At 33.9% G+C, this 15,142-nt stretch overlaps 1 protein-coding gene across 1 annotated transcript; it reads left to right on the forward strand.

Moving 5' to 3' along the window:
- Nucleotides 1-4,457: 4,457 nt before the first annotated feature.
- LOC111898981 (auxin transporter-like protein 2) lies at nucleotides 4,458-8,648 on the forward strand. Its single transcript, XM_023894861.3, has 8 exons — nucleotides 4,458-4,758; nucleotides 4,907-5,092; nucleotides 5,536-5,648; nucleotides 5,749-5,932; nucleotides 6,235-6,332; nucleotides 7,389-7,596; nucleotides 7,679-7,936; nucleotides 8,129-8,648. The coding sequence occupies exons 1-8, from the start codon at nucleotides 4,594-4,596 to the stop codon at nucleotides 8,408-8,410; spliced, it is 1,494 nt and encodes a 497-aa protein (XP_023750629.3). The 5' UTR covers nucleotides 4,458-4,593; the 3' UTR covers nucleotides 8,411-8,648.
- The last annotated feature ends 6,494 nt before the right edge of the window (nucleotides 8,649-15,142 follow it).

Genomic DNA, 15,142 nt, shown 5'->3' on the forward strand with positions numbered 1-15,142 from the left:
TATGTTTGCAAGATCTTACCACTAGTATGAAACTTGAAGTGATCTTTGGATGAAATCCTTCTTGAATCCCTTAGAATTTTCGAAGGGTTGAATGTAGGATGAAGAGTTGTTTTCTTTGAGAGTGTTTAAGGAGATTTTTAGTGAGAGGTGTGTGTGTGTGTGTGTGTGTGTTTATGTGTTCGGCTGAGGATAGAAGAGGAGAGGGGAGAAGAGAGAAAATGAGTTGACATGCATTGAAGTATGGGATTTGTGCATGGGTTTCTAATGGACAAATATGAGGTGGCATATAAAAGTCAACTCTTTTCCCCTCATTTTTGTAGTTGGGCCGAGAGAGGGAGAAGAAAGAAAGAATTTGGGCCTTTTTGTGCTTAAATCCATATTATAACCCATTTTGATGATTTTTCGTCCCAATAGGTCTTTGGAGATGGTTCACGGCCCAAAATAAATTAAAGTATGAGTCTTATGGCCCATTTGGGCTAGTTAGATTTGTTATGGCCCAATAAGGCCCATTAGAGATAAACTAGTCCATTTTAGATCCATTATGGTCCAAAATGTTAAGTTTCATGAATGTGGGTCCAATTAGGGCCCATTTAAGAGTTCTAAGCCCAAAATAGTCATTTTGGAAGCTTATTGGCCCATTAGGCCCAATAAGGAAATCCTAGTCCATGATGGACCTAAACCAGGATTTCTAGGGTTTCCAATTCTTTGTTGACTATTTGAAGTGTTTGATGAAATTTTGTTGTCATTGAATAAGCATCATACATGCTTTCAAGTTTTAATCACCATGTTATCATTGTTCAATGTTTACAAAGCATCAAATTTCCTAGTTGTGACAGTTAGATTTTATAAAGGTCAGGAGTTTTAAGTGCTAGAATGTAACTATAATCAATTACTAATCTAAATTTAAAATCAAACTTTGGACTTTGGTTCTAATCTAAATCATATATCACCATTAATGATAGATAAAGAAGAATTATACCTCAATACCTGTTGTTGACTTCCTAGCTTCAAACCATAACTTGAGTCTCCATAAAATTTGACCTTAGATCCTCAATTAAGCTTCAAATCGTCAACTTCAAGTCGACCTATCTCTATTTGCAGAGAACACCCACCATATATACTTTCATACTTTTGCTTTATGTTACAGTTAGTCTCTCATGATACAAAACTTAATTATTTTGTACTATTTCTCCCTATTTTATATCTAGACATAAAAATATTTCACCTATAGTCTTTCTTCAACACATTATATGAAAATTAGGTCATATTCGTCTAGTTTGATTAAAACACTTATTTAAAGTCAAGTTTCAACAAGGTGACACTTTTAACCTATTTTCTCAATTTTTTCTAATTAACTAAATTTCAGGACTTCAATATTAGTTTTAATTGACAATATAACATTATTATTTAATTAATTATATTTTCAATCATTTAACTATTTATTTTGATTTATTTAATTATTTCTAAAAGGTAATCTTTTACTAAATATAAAAGTAAAAACTTGTAGGTCAGGATATCACATTTTCCACTTTTCTCAATTTCATGTCATATTTTGTTGTAAAAATCTCTTAACCTAAAACTCCACTTTAATAATATACATCTATATTTATTTTGCTGTGAGAAATGGTCAGTGGAGATTTTTGTAGAAAAAATTAACAAAAAGTCATAGTTTTCTTAAATACGAAGAACACCACTATTGCGTAGGGATGTCAACGGGGCAAACGGGACGATGAGTGCATCCCCTGCCCCTGCCCCCGAAATTCCCCCGTTCCCTTGTCCCCGCTCCCTCCCTCGAAATGTCCAACCTTCCTACCATCGCGCCACCCCTGAATCCCCTTTATTACCCCCGCCCCCACACCCGATTGATTTAAGCTGCCTTTTTGCGGCTAAAAGAAGTTGTTGTTTGGACTAAAACAAGGTATTTTGTAGGTAACAATTAATTATTTATAACAGAATTTTACATGTTAAAAACAAAAAATATATTACATCTTAAAAACATTATAGTAATAAGGGAAACTGACATATATGCCCTATTAAGTTTCTAGGGTTTACTCATTCAGTCCCTAAAGTGTTTTTCGTGCTTTATTAGGAAACAAACTTGTTTTTGTCGGGTCCATTAAGTCATTTTCAAAGAAGTGAAGTGGTCATCCAGTTATTTTGATGATGTGGACATTGCCCTTCAAAAGTCTACTTTTCGTTTCACTTTGTGTTAATCTACATGTACAGGTTTATATGACAAAAAGAAATTTTAAAATGACAAAACTACCCTTAAGACCATCTTTTATTTATTACACTCTCTTTTTTCTCTTCGATCGTCTTCTACATCTGAATCAATTAAAAATAAAGAAAACCATCTTTTATCTCCTTAAAGAAACTGATAACCACAAAATGTAAAGCTTCATTTACCCAAAATTATCCCTCTGCCATTTACCACCAGTACAACCATTACCATCTTTAACCACCAAAAATGTCACCTCCTGCACCAGTTCCTGTTCATCTTTTCTGAGTTCCTCAAACTTGGAAGAACGATCATCATCTTCAGGTTTACAGATATCTAATTGCTTTGATGAAAACATCATTATCATTAACCTGGATGCAATACAATCACAAATATTAAGATTAAAATACAGTTGAAATGTACAACCGGATAGTAATCCTGTTATCGATTTCTTCTATGGCAATTAGATGCCGATCAGATGTTATCATTATAATAACATCCACGATCAACAAGAAGCAAACAAGAATTCTCACATTCGAAATTATCGATCTGCAACTTCGCTTCATTCATTGTCGTATCACTCAATTCTAGAGAAGGGGGATCGGTTGTGATTGATTCAGAATATGCGATTGATTCAAAATAGAAAAAAAGGGGTATACCTACTATTAAACCGTTTCAAAGGGGTATACTTGCAATTGATTTAGAATAGGTGATTGATTCAGAATAGTCGAAAGTTTGGTCGATGTAGAAGGTGGGAATCGATGGGATGGAATTGGAGGTTGAAGGTGGTCTTCCGGTTGTGCTTTATGATTTCGTTTCTGGCGCCGACTTCACAGTTTCAATTATTGATGGGTACTTTCCGATCACCGGTCCTCTCATTTCTATATCTGGTTTTGGATTGTAGAAAGGGTACGAGGGTTTTTTGATGAGAAAGAGAAAGAGATAAACCAGTAGTTTGGGTTGTTGGGGACGCTTTCAATTTGCCATGTCATTGCTTACATGTTAGCTTATGCTTATGTGGCAATGGAAACCGGCTACAATATGTAAAAGGGATTAGATTGCTAGGTTACAAATAATTCGTTCCTTCATAAAGCCACAAAATAAGTTAAGTGGCTAAATGGGTATACCGTAGAAACTTAATCGGGTATATATGTCATTTTCCTTATTAATAACTTAAAAACATGTTTTTTGTTGAATTTTGGAAACTAAAAATCATATTATTATTTATTATATTTATATAATTAATATATAAAAATATATGTATAATTTATTAACGAGGTCTATGAGGGTTTCTAGATAGGACTCCCCCCCACCCCCCCAAAAAAAAAAAAAAAAAAATTGGGGCTAACCTTGCCCCGCCGTCGATTTGTTTTAATAAATACCTCCAAATGGGACGGGCCCCATGGGAAAGGGGTCTCACGTGACTTTTTGACATCCCTACTGTTACGATTTTATAAATGACATTGCTTAGGATATTTCCGTTGTTTAATTCAATACTTTGTTTTAGCAACATAAAGCTCTATTTTAATATGAAAATAGTCCGACAATATTAAAAATAATAAATAAATAAATAAATAAAAATTAAAACAAAAACCCTACTAAAAACAAGTTTTAACAAAAAATTATGATTTTCGTAAAAATATTAACAACTTCATAGAGAACAAGCATTTTCACAGGTCAGACCTTTGATTTTTTTTTCCTTTTAAACGACATTGTTTTGGATATGTTGATATGTCAAACATCAATCTAGGAGTTCGCTTGCACAACATGAAGCTCAACTTTGCTATGAAATAGTCTTTGAATAATTATAAAACAAAATAACTTTATATTTTAATCATGATTTTTATAAATTCATGAACAATTTCGTATCTCCGATCTACGAATTTTTTTATTTAAACAAATCGAAACAATATCATTTTGGCCATTTTGCAAGTAATTTGCGAATTCCTAGGTCAGAAATATGATTTCATTAGTCAAATTTGTGAGTTTTTAAAGTTGATTTTTTTTCTTCGAAAGTTCTTTTAGTCATTTCGCAGTATTTATGAAAAAAATAATTTTTGCCCAAAAAATATTTTAACATATCTTTTTATTTTAAAAGAACTTCAGAAACATATTAACATATTAATACAACCCGACCCGTTTTTAGTGGTTCTTTTTTTCAAAACCCACAAAATATCTATCACTATTATGGAAAGAATAAATTTCGGTATAAAGTAATCCCCAACATCCAACATGTATAGACATACTTACACACACAACTCTTCTCTTCTCTTTTATGTCTTTCTTCATCTATAAATAAACACCACCCACCCACCATCTCTTATATTTCCATCAACTCCCAAGAAATTTCATATTTCCAAATTCCAGAAGTACCCATGGATGATCAAGGTCATGAGAAGGTGGTTGAGACTGTCTTGGTAGGTAACTATGTGGAAATGGAGAGCGACGGCAAGGCTAAAAATGTCAAATCCACCATCTCCAACTTCTTCTGGAATGGTGGCTCTGCTTACGATGCTTGGTTCAGTTGTTCTTCCAATCAGGTATCTTCAAATTCGAGCGTTCTTTTCTTTTTGCAATAAAAGATTCAAACTTTTTCGATTATACCATGTATATATGTATATGTATGTTCATCTTTGTTCAAACTTTTCGATCATGAGATGACATGGCATGATCTTTATCATCGTACAGGTGGCACAAGTGTTGCTTACACTACCCTACTCGTTTTCGCAACTAGGAATGCTCTCAGGGATCTTGTTTCAAATCTTCTATGGATTGATGGGAAGTTGGACTGCTTATCTTATTAGCATTCTTTATGTCGAATACAGAACTAGAAAAGAAAGAGAAAAGGCTGATTTCAGAAACCATGTCATTCAGGTACAACTCTTTAATGCCTGTATATGCATTTACTACTTGTACGTATGCATGCATGGATGATGGATCCAGTTTAATTTCCCACTCTTTTTAATATCTCAATGTAGAGTAGGGTTAGAACCTTCAATGAATGATGTACATTCAATAAACATATAGACATTATCATGAGTCATGACAAGATCGTTCTTTGTTACTTTAGCTAGAAATTGATAATATGTCTGTCTTTTTCGTAAAATGCTTAAATCTAGAGTTATAATAATTGATTAAACATCCATGCGTCGTGCATTAAAAATTGTACACTTTAAAAAAAGGCTTAGAAAAGGTATACATTACTCTAGATTCGTTATCCTCTATACCCCTTTTAGCAAATCATGCTACAATTACTTGTCGCTTATGCCTTAGAAGTTGTAATCAATTACATTGGATTTGACTTTTTTTAATTGCAGTGGTTTGAAGTTCTTGATGGACTACTAGGGAAACATTGGAGAAACGTTGGGTTGGGATTTAATTGCACCTTTCTTCTGTTTGGCTCAGTGATCCAACTCATAGCTTGTGCAAGGTACAACATCTAAAGCCAACTTTACAAACAATAAATGAATTAATGTTGCATTTTGTACAACTCATTAACATATAAACGAAATAATGTTTGTTTTTCGCAGCAATATATATTACATAAATGATCATTTGGACAAGAGGACATGGACATATATATTTGGTGCATGTTGTGCAACAACCGTATTTATCCCGTCATTTCACAACTATCGAATTTGGTCCTTTCTGGGACTGATTATGACCACTTACACTGCATGGTACCTCACTATTGCCTCACTGCTCCATGGCCAGGTTTTCTTCTTATCCTGTATTTTTTTTTCACTATATAATAACTTCATTTCATGCATAAACAATTGCAAATCATACTTTATACACAATATAATTAACTTTTCGTTAAACAGTATCAGAGTTTTCTGACAATATATTGTGCACTTATTGTAAAGCGTATAATTCACATGTTGTAATTAATGTTTAAAGTAAGTTTTTTTATAGTTGTGAGTTGTTTATTTTAAAAGTACTACAACGATACAATATTGTATAAGAAGATGTTTGTGTAATTAAAATTATGGGGGTGTAAAATGTTAATTTTGTAGGTGGAAGGGGTGAAACATACTGGTCCAGCAAAGATGGTTCTTTACTTCACCGGGGCAACAAATATCCTCTACACGTTTGGGGGACATGCTGTTACTGTGTAAGACAACCCCCTTGTCCTTTACATTATTTCCAAAAGACACCCTTCCTTTTTTTTTTATTCAATTAAAATGGATACAACTGTCATTTAGCAATTAGCATTACTTGTGTTTTGTTTTGTGGGTGTTATCATTATCATCATGTTGAAGATAACTTTTAGCCTGTTTTGCTTTCACACTTTTTTTTTTCTTTTTTCGTTAAGTCCATGTAAAGGGTTTTTTAGGGCATAATTGTCATTTTAAAACCTTATATTTAGGAGCAAATTAAATAGTCATTAAACTAGTCTTAATACTTTGATTTGAAATGAACATAAACATTAATCAATGGGTACACAAGTTTTTTAAATCTTAAACATGAAACGATTTATTTATGTTTTTAATTAATATTTATTTATTTATATATTCTTGAAAATGACTTGAGCTTTGTTTTCTTCAGACATGGTCTGATCTGATCCAATGACTTTACCATAATTTTCCAAAGATTCCCTACATTGACTGGTCCTTATCTAAATCCCTGTGCACTCAACCACAACTAACCAACACCCTTTTATGAAACATGACAGTTCAAATATATTTACCATATTACCCCCTCAAGCATGGGTGACCCAAAATCATTCTTTTCTCCAGAGACCCTTTTTTGTCTTTTACATTCTGGTGTTTTATTACTATAGAAAGCAATCTCTCTTTTCTATTATTATATTCTTTAACCTTTTCTATTTTAATATTAGGCTTTACCTTTAATCTTTATTACATGTTATGTCACTTTTCTGAGGTTTCATTGACACAAACAAGACCTAAATTTCATTCATATTTTCGTTCACTTTATATAAAAATGATATATCACATAATCCCATGAACTAAATGGATCGAAACTCAAAAGATAAACTAGAAAACGGGTCCCAATAGTTTGATACTCCAAGATTTTGTTGGGCCATGGATTTTGATTCAAGGACAAGAGAGCCCATACATTCCATGGGTCCATGGGCCCATTAATTATAAAGACAAAGTTTGTTCAATTATTCATAAAGTACTAAATAGAAGCATTATGTTGTGTACAGAGAAATAATGCATGCCATGTGGAAGCCACAAAAATTCAAAGCGATTTACTTGTGGGCCACTGCTTACGTATTAACACTAACACTTCCATCTGCTGCGGCTGTTTATTGGGCATTTGGAGACTCATTGCTTAACCACTCAAATGCCTTTGCTCTCCTTCCAAGATCCCCATGGAGAAATATGGCTGTTATCCTTATGCTTATTCATCAAGTATGTTACTTGATATATTTATTATAATTCACTAGTTTACTAGATATTAAAAATTTAAATAATATATAAATGCTTTTTGTAGTTTATAACATTTGGGTTCGCGTGCACCCCGTTATACTTTGTTTGGGAGAAAGCAATCGGGATGCACGAATGCAAGAGCATGTGTAAGCGTGCTGCAGCACGGTTGCCCGTGGTTGTCCCTATATGGTTTCTCGCGATCATCTTTCCATTTTTTGGACCTATCAATTCCACCGTTGGATCGCTTCTTGTTAGCTTCACTGTCTACATCATCCCTGCCCTAGCTCATATGTTCACCTTCCGATCGGCTGCCGCACGAGAGGTATAATTCATTCTACAATCTACACTACATGATCAACCATTACAATGTTCGTTTATTCAGTATATGCTGATGCTTATGGTTTAGGGTTTAGAGTATCAGACACACAGACACACATAAACCAAACTTTTTGGATACTGTTAGTTTACTCTGTATTGTATATAAACGTTTAACTAATTAACTTTTGTGATGCAGAATGCGGTGGAGCCACCACCAAAGTTTTTTGGACGGTGGGTGGGAACATACACGATCAATGCTTTTGTAGTTGTGTGGGTATTCATTGTTGGATTTGGATTTGGAGGGTGGGCAAGTATGACAAACTTTATACACCAAATTGACACATTCGGGATCTTTACTAAGTGCTACCAATGCCCACCACAACTTCCGCCACCACCACCACTCTTTAACTCGACTGCTCCTATTCCTTCTCCATCACACTTCCAAATCTTCGGGAGTGCACTATCTCACAACCGTTGAATCGAGCTTGAGCTTTCTATCCACCGAGATCATTAATCGCATCAGTGTGGTGACTTAATCGCTTCATTTTTATTGTAGTATAGAAATATGTGGAAATTTGAATTAATTTATGAGAAAATATTGTTTTCATATTCCTTATAATATGTGTTGTGGGTTTGGTTTTTATCACATTTTGTAGCACCTTATGCATGCACCATATGTCATGGTAAAGAGAGAAATGTAATAATCATTGACTTCATTTGCGGATTTGGGTTATAGTAAGACAACTAAGAAATCAACGTTAACAACAAGACTGATTGTTAAAAGAACAATGAAGAATTATGTTCGGGTACATTTTTTACACAAATAATTGAAAAGCTTGGAAATTAACTAACAAACGATCTTCCACAATGTAAGATTCAGAACGTGGATCACGAAACACAAAAGAATTTTACTGGAACGAAACATTCGCCTCTTTATCTTCATTTAGAAAAGATGTTTCACCTAATTAATAAAATTATTCAATATATAAACAAATAATATAAAATGAATCGGAGATGTACATTGGGTAAGACAAATTACAAAAGTTTTGCAACACATTCTTATCATCGATATGGGCAATGTATTGTAATATTTTACTTATATAAAAACCAAAATTTATAAATTTTTACCTATCATATCAAATTTGAACTTGAAGACCCTTTGAACAGTTATTATTTGATATTTTTCAAATATTCTTTATTAGTTGTGAGACTCACGTATTATACGGGTTAATTTAAAAAAAAATTAAATATAAATGTTAAAAAATAATAATTTATTATAATGGAAATGTTTTTTATCTTTTAAATATAAATGTCAAAATATTTGGAGATTTTGAAATTAAAAGGTAAATTTATTAGTGAAATTAATATCTATTTATTACAACATTTATTGCAATTATTACATTAAAATATTATGTGGAATTTAATAAAATATAAAACCTCATAAAATGACATATGGAAAAAAAATTAATTCAAAATAACCACAAAATGACATTTGACAAATTGAATGAAAGTGTGACAGGTGGCAAAAAAAATTCATTTATTAGAAAGGATATAACATCCGATCATCATTAGTGTTGGACGATGTTTATTTTTAAAGCGGATAATGTTTGAGATTGGTGATTCCAAGAACAGTTTAATAAATCAGCATTAATAGTTTGTAAATATCGTATGCCTCTTCTTGTTACTTAGATACGTATAAATACACACATGGCACAGCTAAATCCTGATAATCAAGAGATAAACATAAGATATTAAGTATAAATACACACGTGGACAGTTTAATGAATCAACTGTGGGTGGTATCAAACTATGGAACTCTAAACACCAACTTCAACCTCAACCAATTGTCTACATATTTTAACTTGTTCCACAGCGACACAATTGCCTAAGACTCAAGGGAGTGGTGCGATTTCTACCGTACTTCTTGCCACATAGGCAGGGGAACAGCCCCTATGCAGTTTTGAGTGCGGTTAGGCCACACCTCACCCCTTTTGTGGCCGCGTATTTTGAGTGGTTAATGGTAATAATGATCGTTGAACGGTCAAATATGCTAAGATTTGATTTTTTTTCTTTCCTATAAATTAAACCATCTACTTCATTATTTTTCAAACCAAAACGAAACTTTTACATTTCTTTATTGTTTTCTCTCTCAAAATTAAGAGAAAATGTCATTTTCTTCATCTTCTGATAAATTTCAAGTTATTTATGATGCTGCTATTGCTTGTGCTCAAATGGCGAAACAAAAATATGGTGCTTTATGCAATAACGCAGTCGAAAGTTCTCAACGGATAACACAAAGATATATTTGCAGAAATCGTGAAGAAGCCAACCAACGTTTGATACAAGACTACTTTCAAGAGAATGACACTTATCAAGTATACTATTTTCGTAGGCGCTTCAAAATGTTCATGTAAGTCCCTAATTTGTCTGTGTATCAATCAGATCCGTTTGATGGTGCGGAATCCCAATCAAACGGATGATGTCAGATCAAATAGAAGAGAAGGAGAAGAAGAATAATATGAATCTCAATGTATTGATAAATATAATGATGATCCAGATACAAGAGATGCACACACACTAACACACACCTGTTCTTCTCTCTCTAGGCCGTACACTCCTTTTTTCTTCATCAATCTACTCCTCACCCCTAACACCTATATTTATACATAAGAAACATGGGTTTGGTAACCATGGGCCGTGAATGGGTTTACAGCCGTAAACCTATTCACGACCGTAAACACAACTGTAAACACGTTTACGGCCGTAAACACCAAGGTGTTTACGGTTCAAGTCACAAAAATACATTTTCCTAGAAAAGTAAAGTATAAACCATATTTTTGACCCAACAGTTCAAACGTTTATACGAACATATAATTGAAGATGTAATGAGGGAGTGCAATTTTTTCCAACAACATTCTGATGCTAGAGGTACACCTGGTTTCACTCCCTTACAAAAATGCATGGCCACACTTCGTCAGTTAGCATATGGCATTACGTCTGATGTGTTGGACAAAAGTTTTAGGATGTCTTCTAGAACTGCACGTGATAGTCTCCACTATTTTTGCAAAACTGTGATTCAATTTTATGGTCCAAAATATTTACGTAATCCTACACATAATGATATCGTACAATTGTAAGCTCATCATGCTAGTGTGCATGGGTTTCCTGGAATGATAGGAAGTTTAGATTGTCTCCATCGGGTATGAAAAAATTGTCCTACCTCACACCATGGGCAATTTACCCAAGGTGATCATGGTCACCCAACGATTATACTTGAAGCAGTTGCATCACAAGATCTGTGGATTTGACATGCTTTTTTTGGTTCTCCCGATTCGATTAACGACATCAACATTCTTAATCGTTCACCTATATTTAACAACATATATGACGGATCTACACGAGATTCTTCTTTTTAAGTACATGGAACGCCATATAAGTATGTTTATTATCTTGTTGATGGGATCTATCCTGAGTATGTTGTGTTTGTTAAATCGTTTACGTGTCCACATGCTTTAGAAGAAAAAAATTCATGAGATCTCAAGAAAGAGCTATGAAGGATGTCGAGCGTGCTTTTAGAGCTCTTAAGAAACGTTGTTTCATATTGAAAAAACCAGCAATTTATTTTGGCGAGGAAAAACTTCAAGAAATCATGTATACATGTCTCATATTGCAAAATATGATTATTGAAGACGAAGGAAGAGTGATATGTGCGTATGACGACGAAGAAACCATACCCGAGACACAACCAATAGAAATAGGTGGCGACGAGTATATGAACAGAAGAGCAAAGATACGTTGCACTGAAACATTTCATAATTTTCGCACGGACTTGGTGGAACACATTTACGGAATTCAACACATTAACCTTAATTTGGATCCACCGGATGACTCGGAAGACGGGTTCTCGGAGAACGACTTTATGTAGTATGGTTTAGTTATTTTATTTGTGTTTTTTAGGTTAATCGTTTGATGTGTGTTTTTTAAGTTTTTAGGATTTTTTTTTTAATGTCATGTGTGTGTGTGTTTTTTAGTAATGCGGTGTAATGTTTTTTTATTTTCAAGTAATGAAAAATTATGTTTTTTTTTAATTAAAAAGAAGTTTTATTAAATTAAATTATTTAAAATAAATAAATAAATAAAAATAAGAAAAATGTGGCACCACCCCTTGGGTGTGGTAAGAAACCACACTTGTATGGTAAAAAATATTGTAGCGCATATATGACAGTAAAAGGAGTGCGGTTTCGATGACACCACTCCCTCTAGTCTAATGAACACCATCGTGCCCAACAATAAAACAATGAGTTAATGTAATGATCTTGGATTCCCACATAAGTACAAATCATCCACCATCACGAGGTCCACAATAGGCACTTATCATATTCTTCTCCAAGAATCGAGGAAGATGTTGTATTTTAAGATTGAGTAGGGGTTTGCATATACATATATTATCATTTTGGAAATTTTGCATTTTAATCATTTTCATTGCATTTAGATCCGACTCATGTGGCTTTTATTTTATTGTAATTTTAGGATCTAATGTCTTTAAGTTTCAAATGTATGTGGCTATGTTCACTAGAATGCTTCATCTTTCTTTTATCTGTTTTCCAGGCTTACATGACATCGTTGCTTGTTAAACTTTTGAATTGCTTTAGGAACTTTATATTTGGCTATTTGCAAAAGATGGCAGCATAAGCATTTTATTAACATAGATTTTGAGCATCAATTTGTCTAGTAATAGCTATCATACGCAAACACCACAAACCACAAACCAATTTATTTGTCTACTTTTCAAAGCAAATTTATTTAATTCTTTTTTTTTACTCTCAGAAAACTGTATGGTTGCAATATTTCTTTTGGTTAGAGAAGTAAAAAAAAAAAAAAAAAAAGGAAAACATGAAAATCTAAAAGAAGGGTGAAAAGCAAAGAAAAAAATGAAAAAAGAGGAGGAGAGAAAATGAATATATATTTATATGTAGTCGTTGTGTTTAGTTAAAAAATGTAGAAATGTCATGCTTAGTTTATGTTTGGGTATATATGTATTCTTCTAGCTTTATACTTGTTCTTGCTATGTACTTCCTATTTGTAGTTTTTAGTCTCTTCTTTGCTCCTTTTTATTCGGGAGGCTTTAGTCACAATCCCAAAAGGTCTCTACCTTTACTCATAGCCAACATTACAACCCTAAAAAATCTTTGGTTAGTTTTTGTACACAGCGATAAACAGGGGATGAGCAAAAACGGCGATAAATAGGGATGAGCAAAGGAACCGACCCGGATGGATCCGGACCGGGTACCGAAGGTGGTTGAAATCTAGAACCGAACCGGACCGCCGGTTCTATCAGTTCCGGTTCTGGTTTTTGCCGGGTCTTTGATGTTGGAACCGGTCATCGAGAAATAGCAACGTATTTTAAGAAAATTTTTACTACTGTCAAGTTGTGTATAGCATGTAATTAGTGATATTCTCCTATTTGGATATAGATATAAGTGTTTTATGTTAATGCATTAAAGTAAACCGTAAAGTTTTGGAGCTTGGATGAAGTTTTTGATGCATCTAAATTTGAGTTTGACTAAAATGAGTTGTAAATAGCATTCTAGATAACCTTCAAATGGATTTTAAATGGTAAAAAAGTAGCGTATGAATATGAATATGACATTAAATGTTAGAAAAGTGGATTATAATAACATTTAAATGGTATATATCCAAAACTTGTATCCTTTTTTGAGAGAAGAAAAAGACATGTAACATGTAAAAATGAGGTCTCGTTTCCATGTATTTTTACCTCACATTCTCACGCATCCTCCTCTTCATATTTATCGTTTTTTGAGGCCTCCAAGAACCAACCATTCGAAGTCCAACAAACATGGGTTATTTTTGGTCCGGTTCGGTTTCCGGTTTTGGGCCGGTTCCAATGACCGGTTCCTGGTTCCAAAAATTGACAATAATAGAGTATCTGTCACAGCCCGACCGGTTCCATCGGGTTCCGGTTCCGGTTCCGGTACCGGTTCCGGCCGGTTCCCCGGTCCATATGCTCATCCCTAGCGATAGACAGTGTGAAATAATATATTTAGCAAGCTTCTGGTAAAAAAAAAAATTTAAACCGATTTTTCATAAAGTATACAAGTCCTTATCATAAACATGAGAGAATAAGTATGGCCTTAGCTCATCTTAATTGTTATCCTTACTTTTCTTAGGCCTTGTCTCGTACATGACACGAATACCATTCGTGATCAATGTGGTAACAATCACAATGATGAACACCACCCCGATTCGTGGTCGTGATGAACACCACCCCGATTTGTGGTCGTGGTGATAAGCAGGGGCGGAGGTTCAACATATGATTTGGGTTGGCCGAAAATATAATATGTATAAAATCGGTGAGAAGGTGTGACATCCGCTAATTTCTCGGCCAGAAAAGACCGATTTAATTTATGCTTTTTAAAATAAAATCAGAGAAATCTTTTTAAAAGATATTGCGGAATTGGTCCCCAAACAAAATATGATAAAAGTTTATCAAAACCCTTCATTAAGAAGGTATATGTTTTCCATATATATATATATATATATATATATATATATATATATATATATATATATATATATATATATATATATATATATATATCAAAACCTCGAGATGTCATGTTCCGATACAGATCAAAAGCATAAACAAGACATTATAAGCCTTTCAACAGTTATTTACAACTACTGGCCTATAATCCAAAAATCTCTCGTCGTCCTCCGACTATGCTCGGGGTCCACTACCTGTAACATAAAAAGCTGAGTGGGTCAGGCTTAGGAGCCTGGTGAGCATATAGGGTTTTCAACCCACAATAATAATAAACTTATTAAGTTCACCAATCAACAATAACCCTGATTACCCGTTCCCGTTATCTTCACTTTACGTCCCTAAACACTTTTCACAAGGGACCTAGCCTAAAGAATATCATCGGGATGGACACTACTGCTAAGGGGTTTCCTGAGCCATACATGTCCTAAAGGCAACCATGAGGGGGATGGAGTACAGCGAATGAACACTCTCAGTTCATTAACACCTACAGGTTGCGGACCTGCTAATGTTTCCCACTGGACTGTCTAGATAGTCCGTGGTCGTCATCCAAACTCCGCTAGATGACTGGATCTCAAAACTCATCGAGGCCTCTCATCAATTTTATTTTATAACACATCACTATCTACCCATGTTCTACCCAACATA

Source organism: Lactuca sativa, chromosome 8, assembly GCF_002870075.4.
Source record: "Lactuca sativa cultivar Salinas chromosome 8, Lsat_Salinas_v11, whole genome shotgun sequence".
Taxonomy (NCBI): domain Eukaryota; kingdom Viridiplantae; phylum Streptophyta; class Magnoliopsida; order Asterales; family Asteraceae; genus Lactuca; species Lactuca sativa.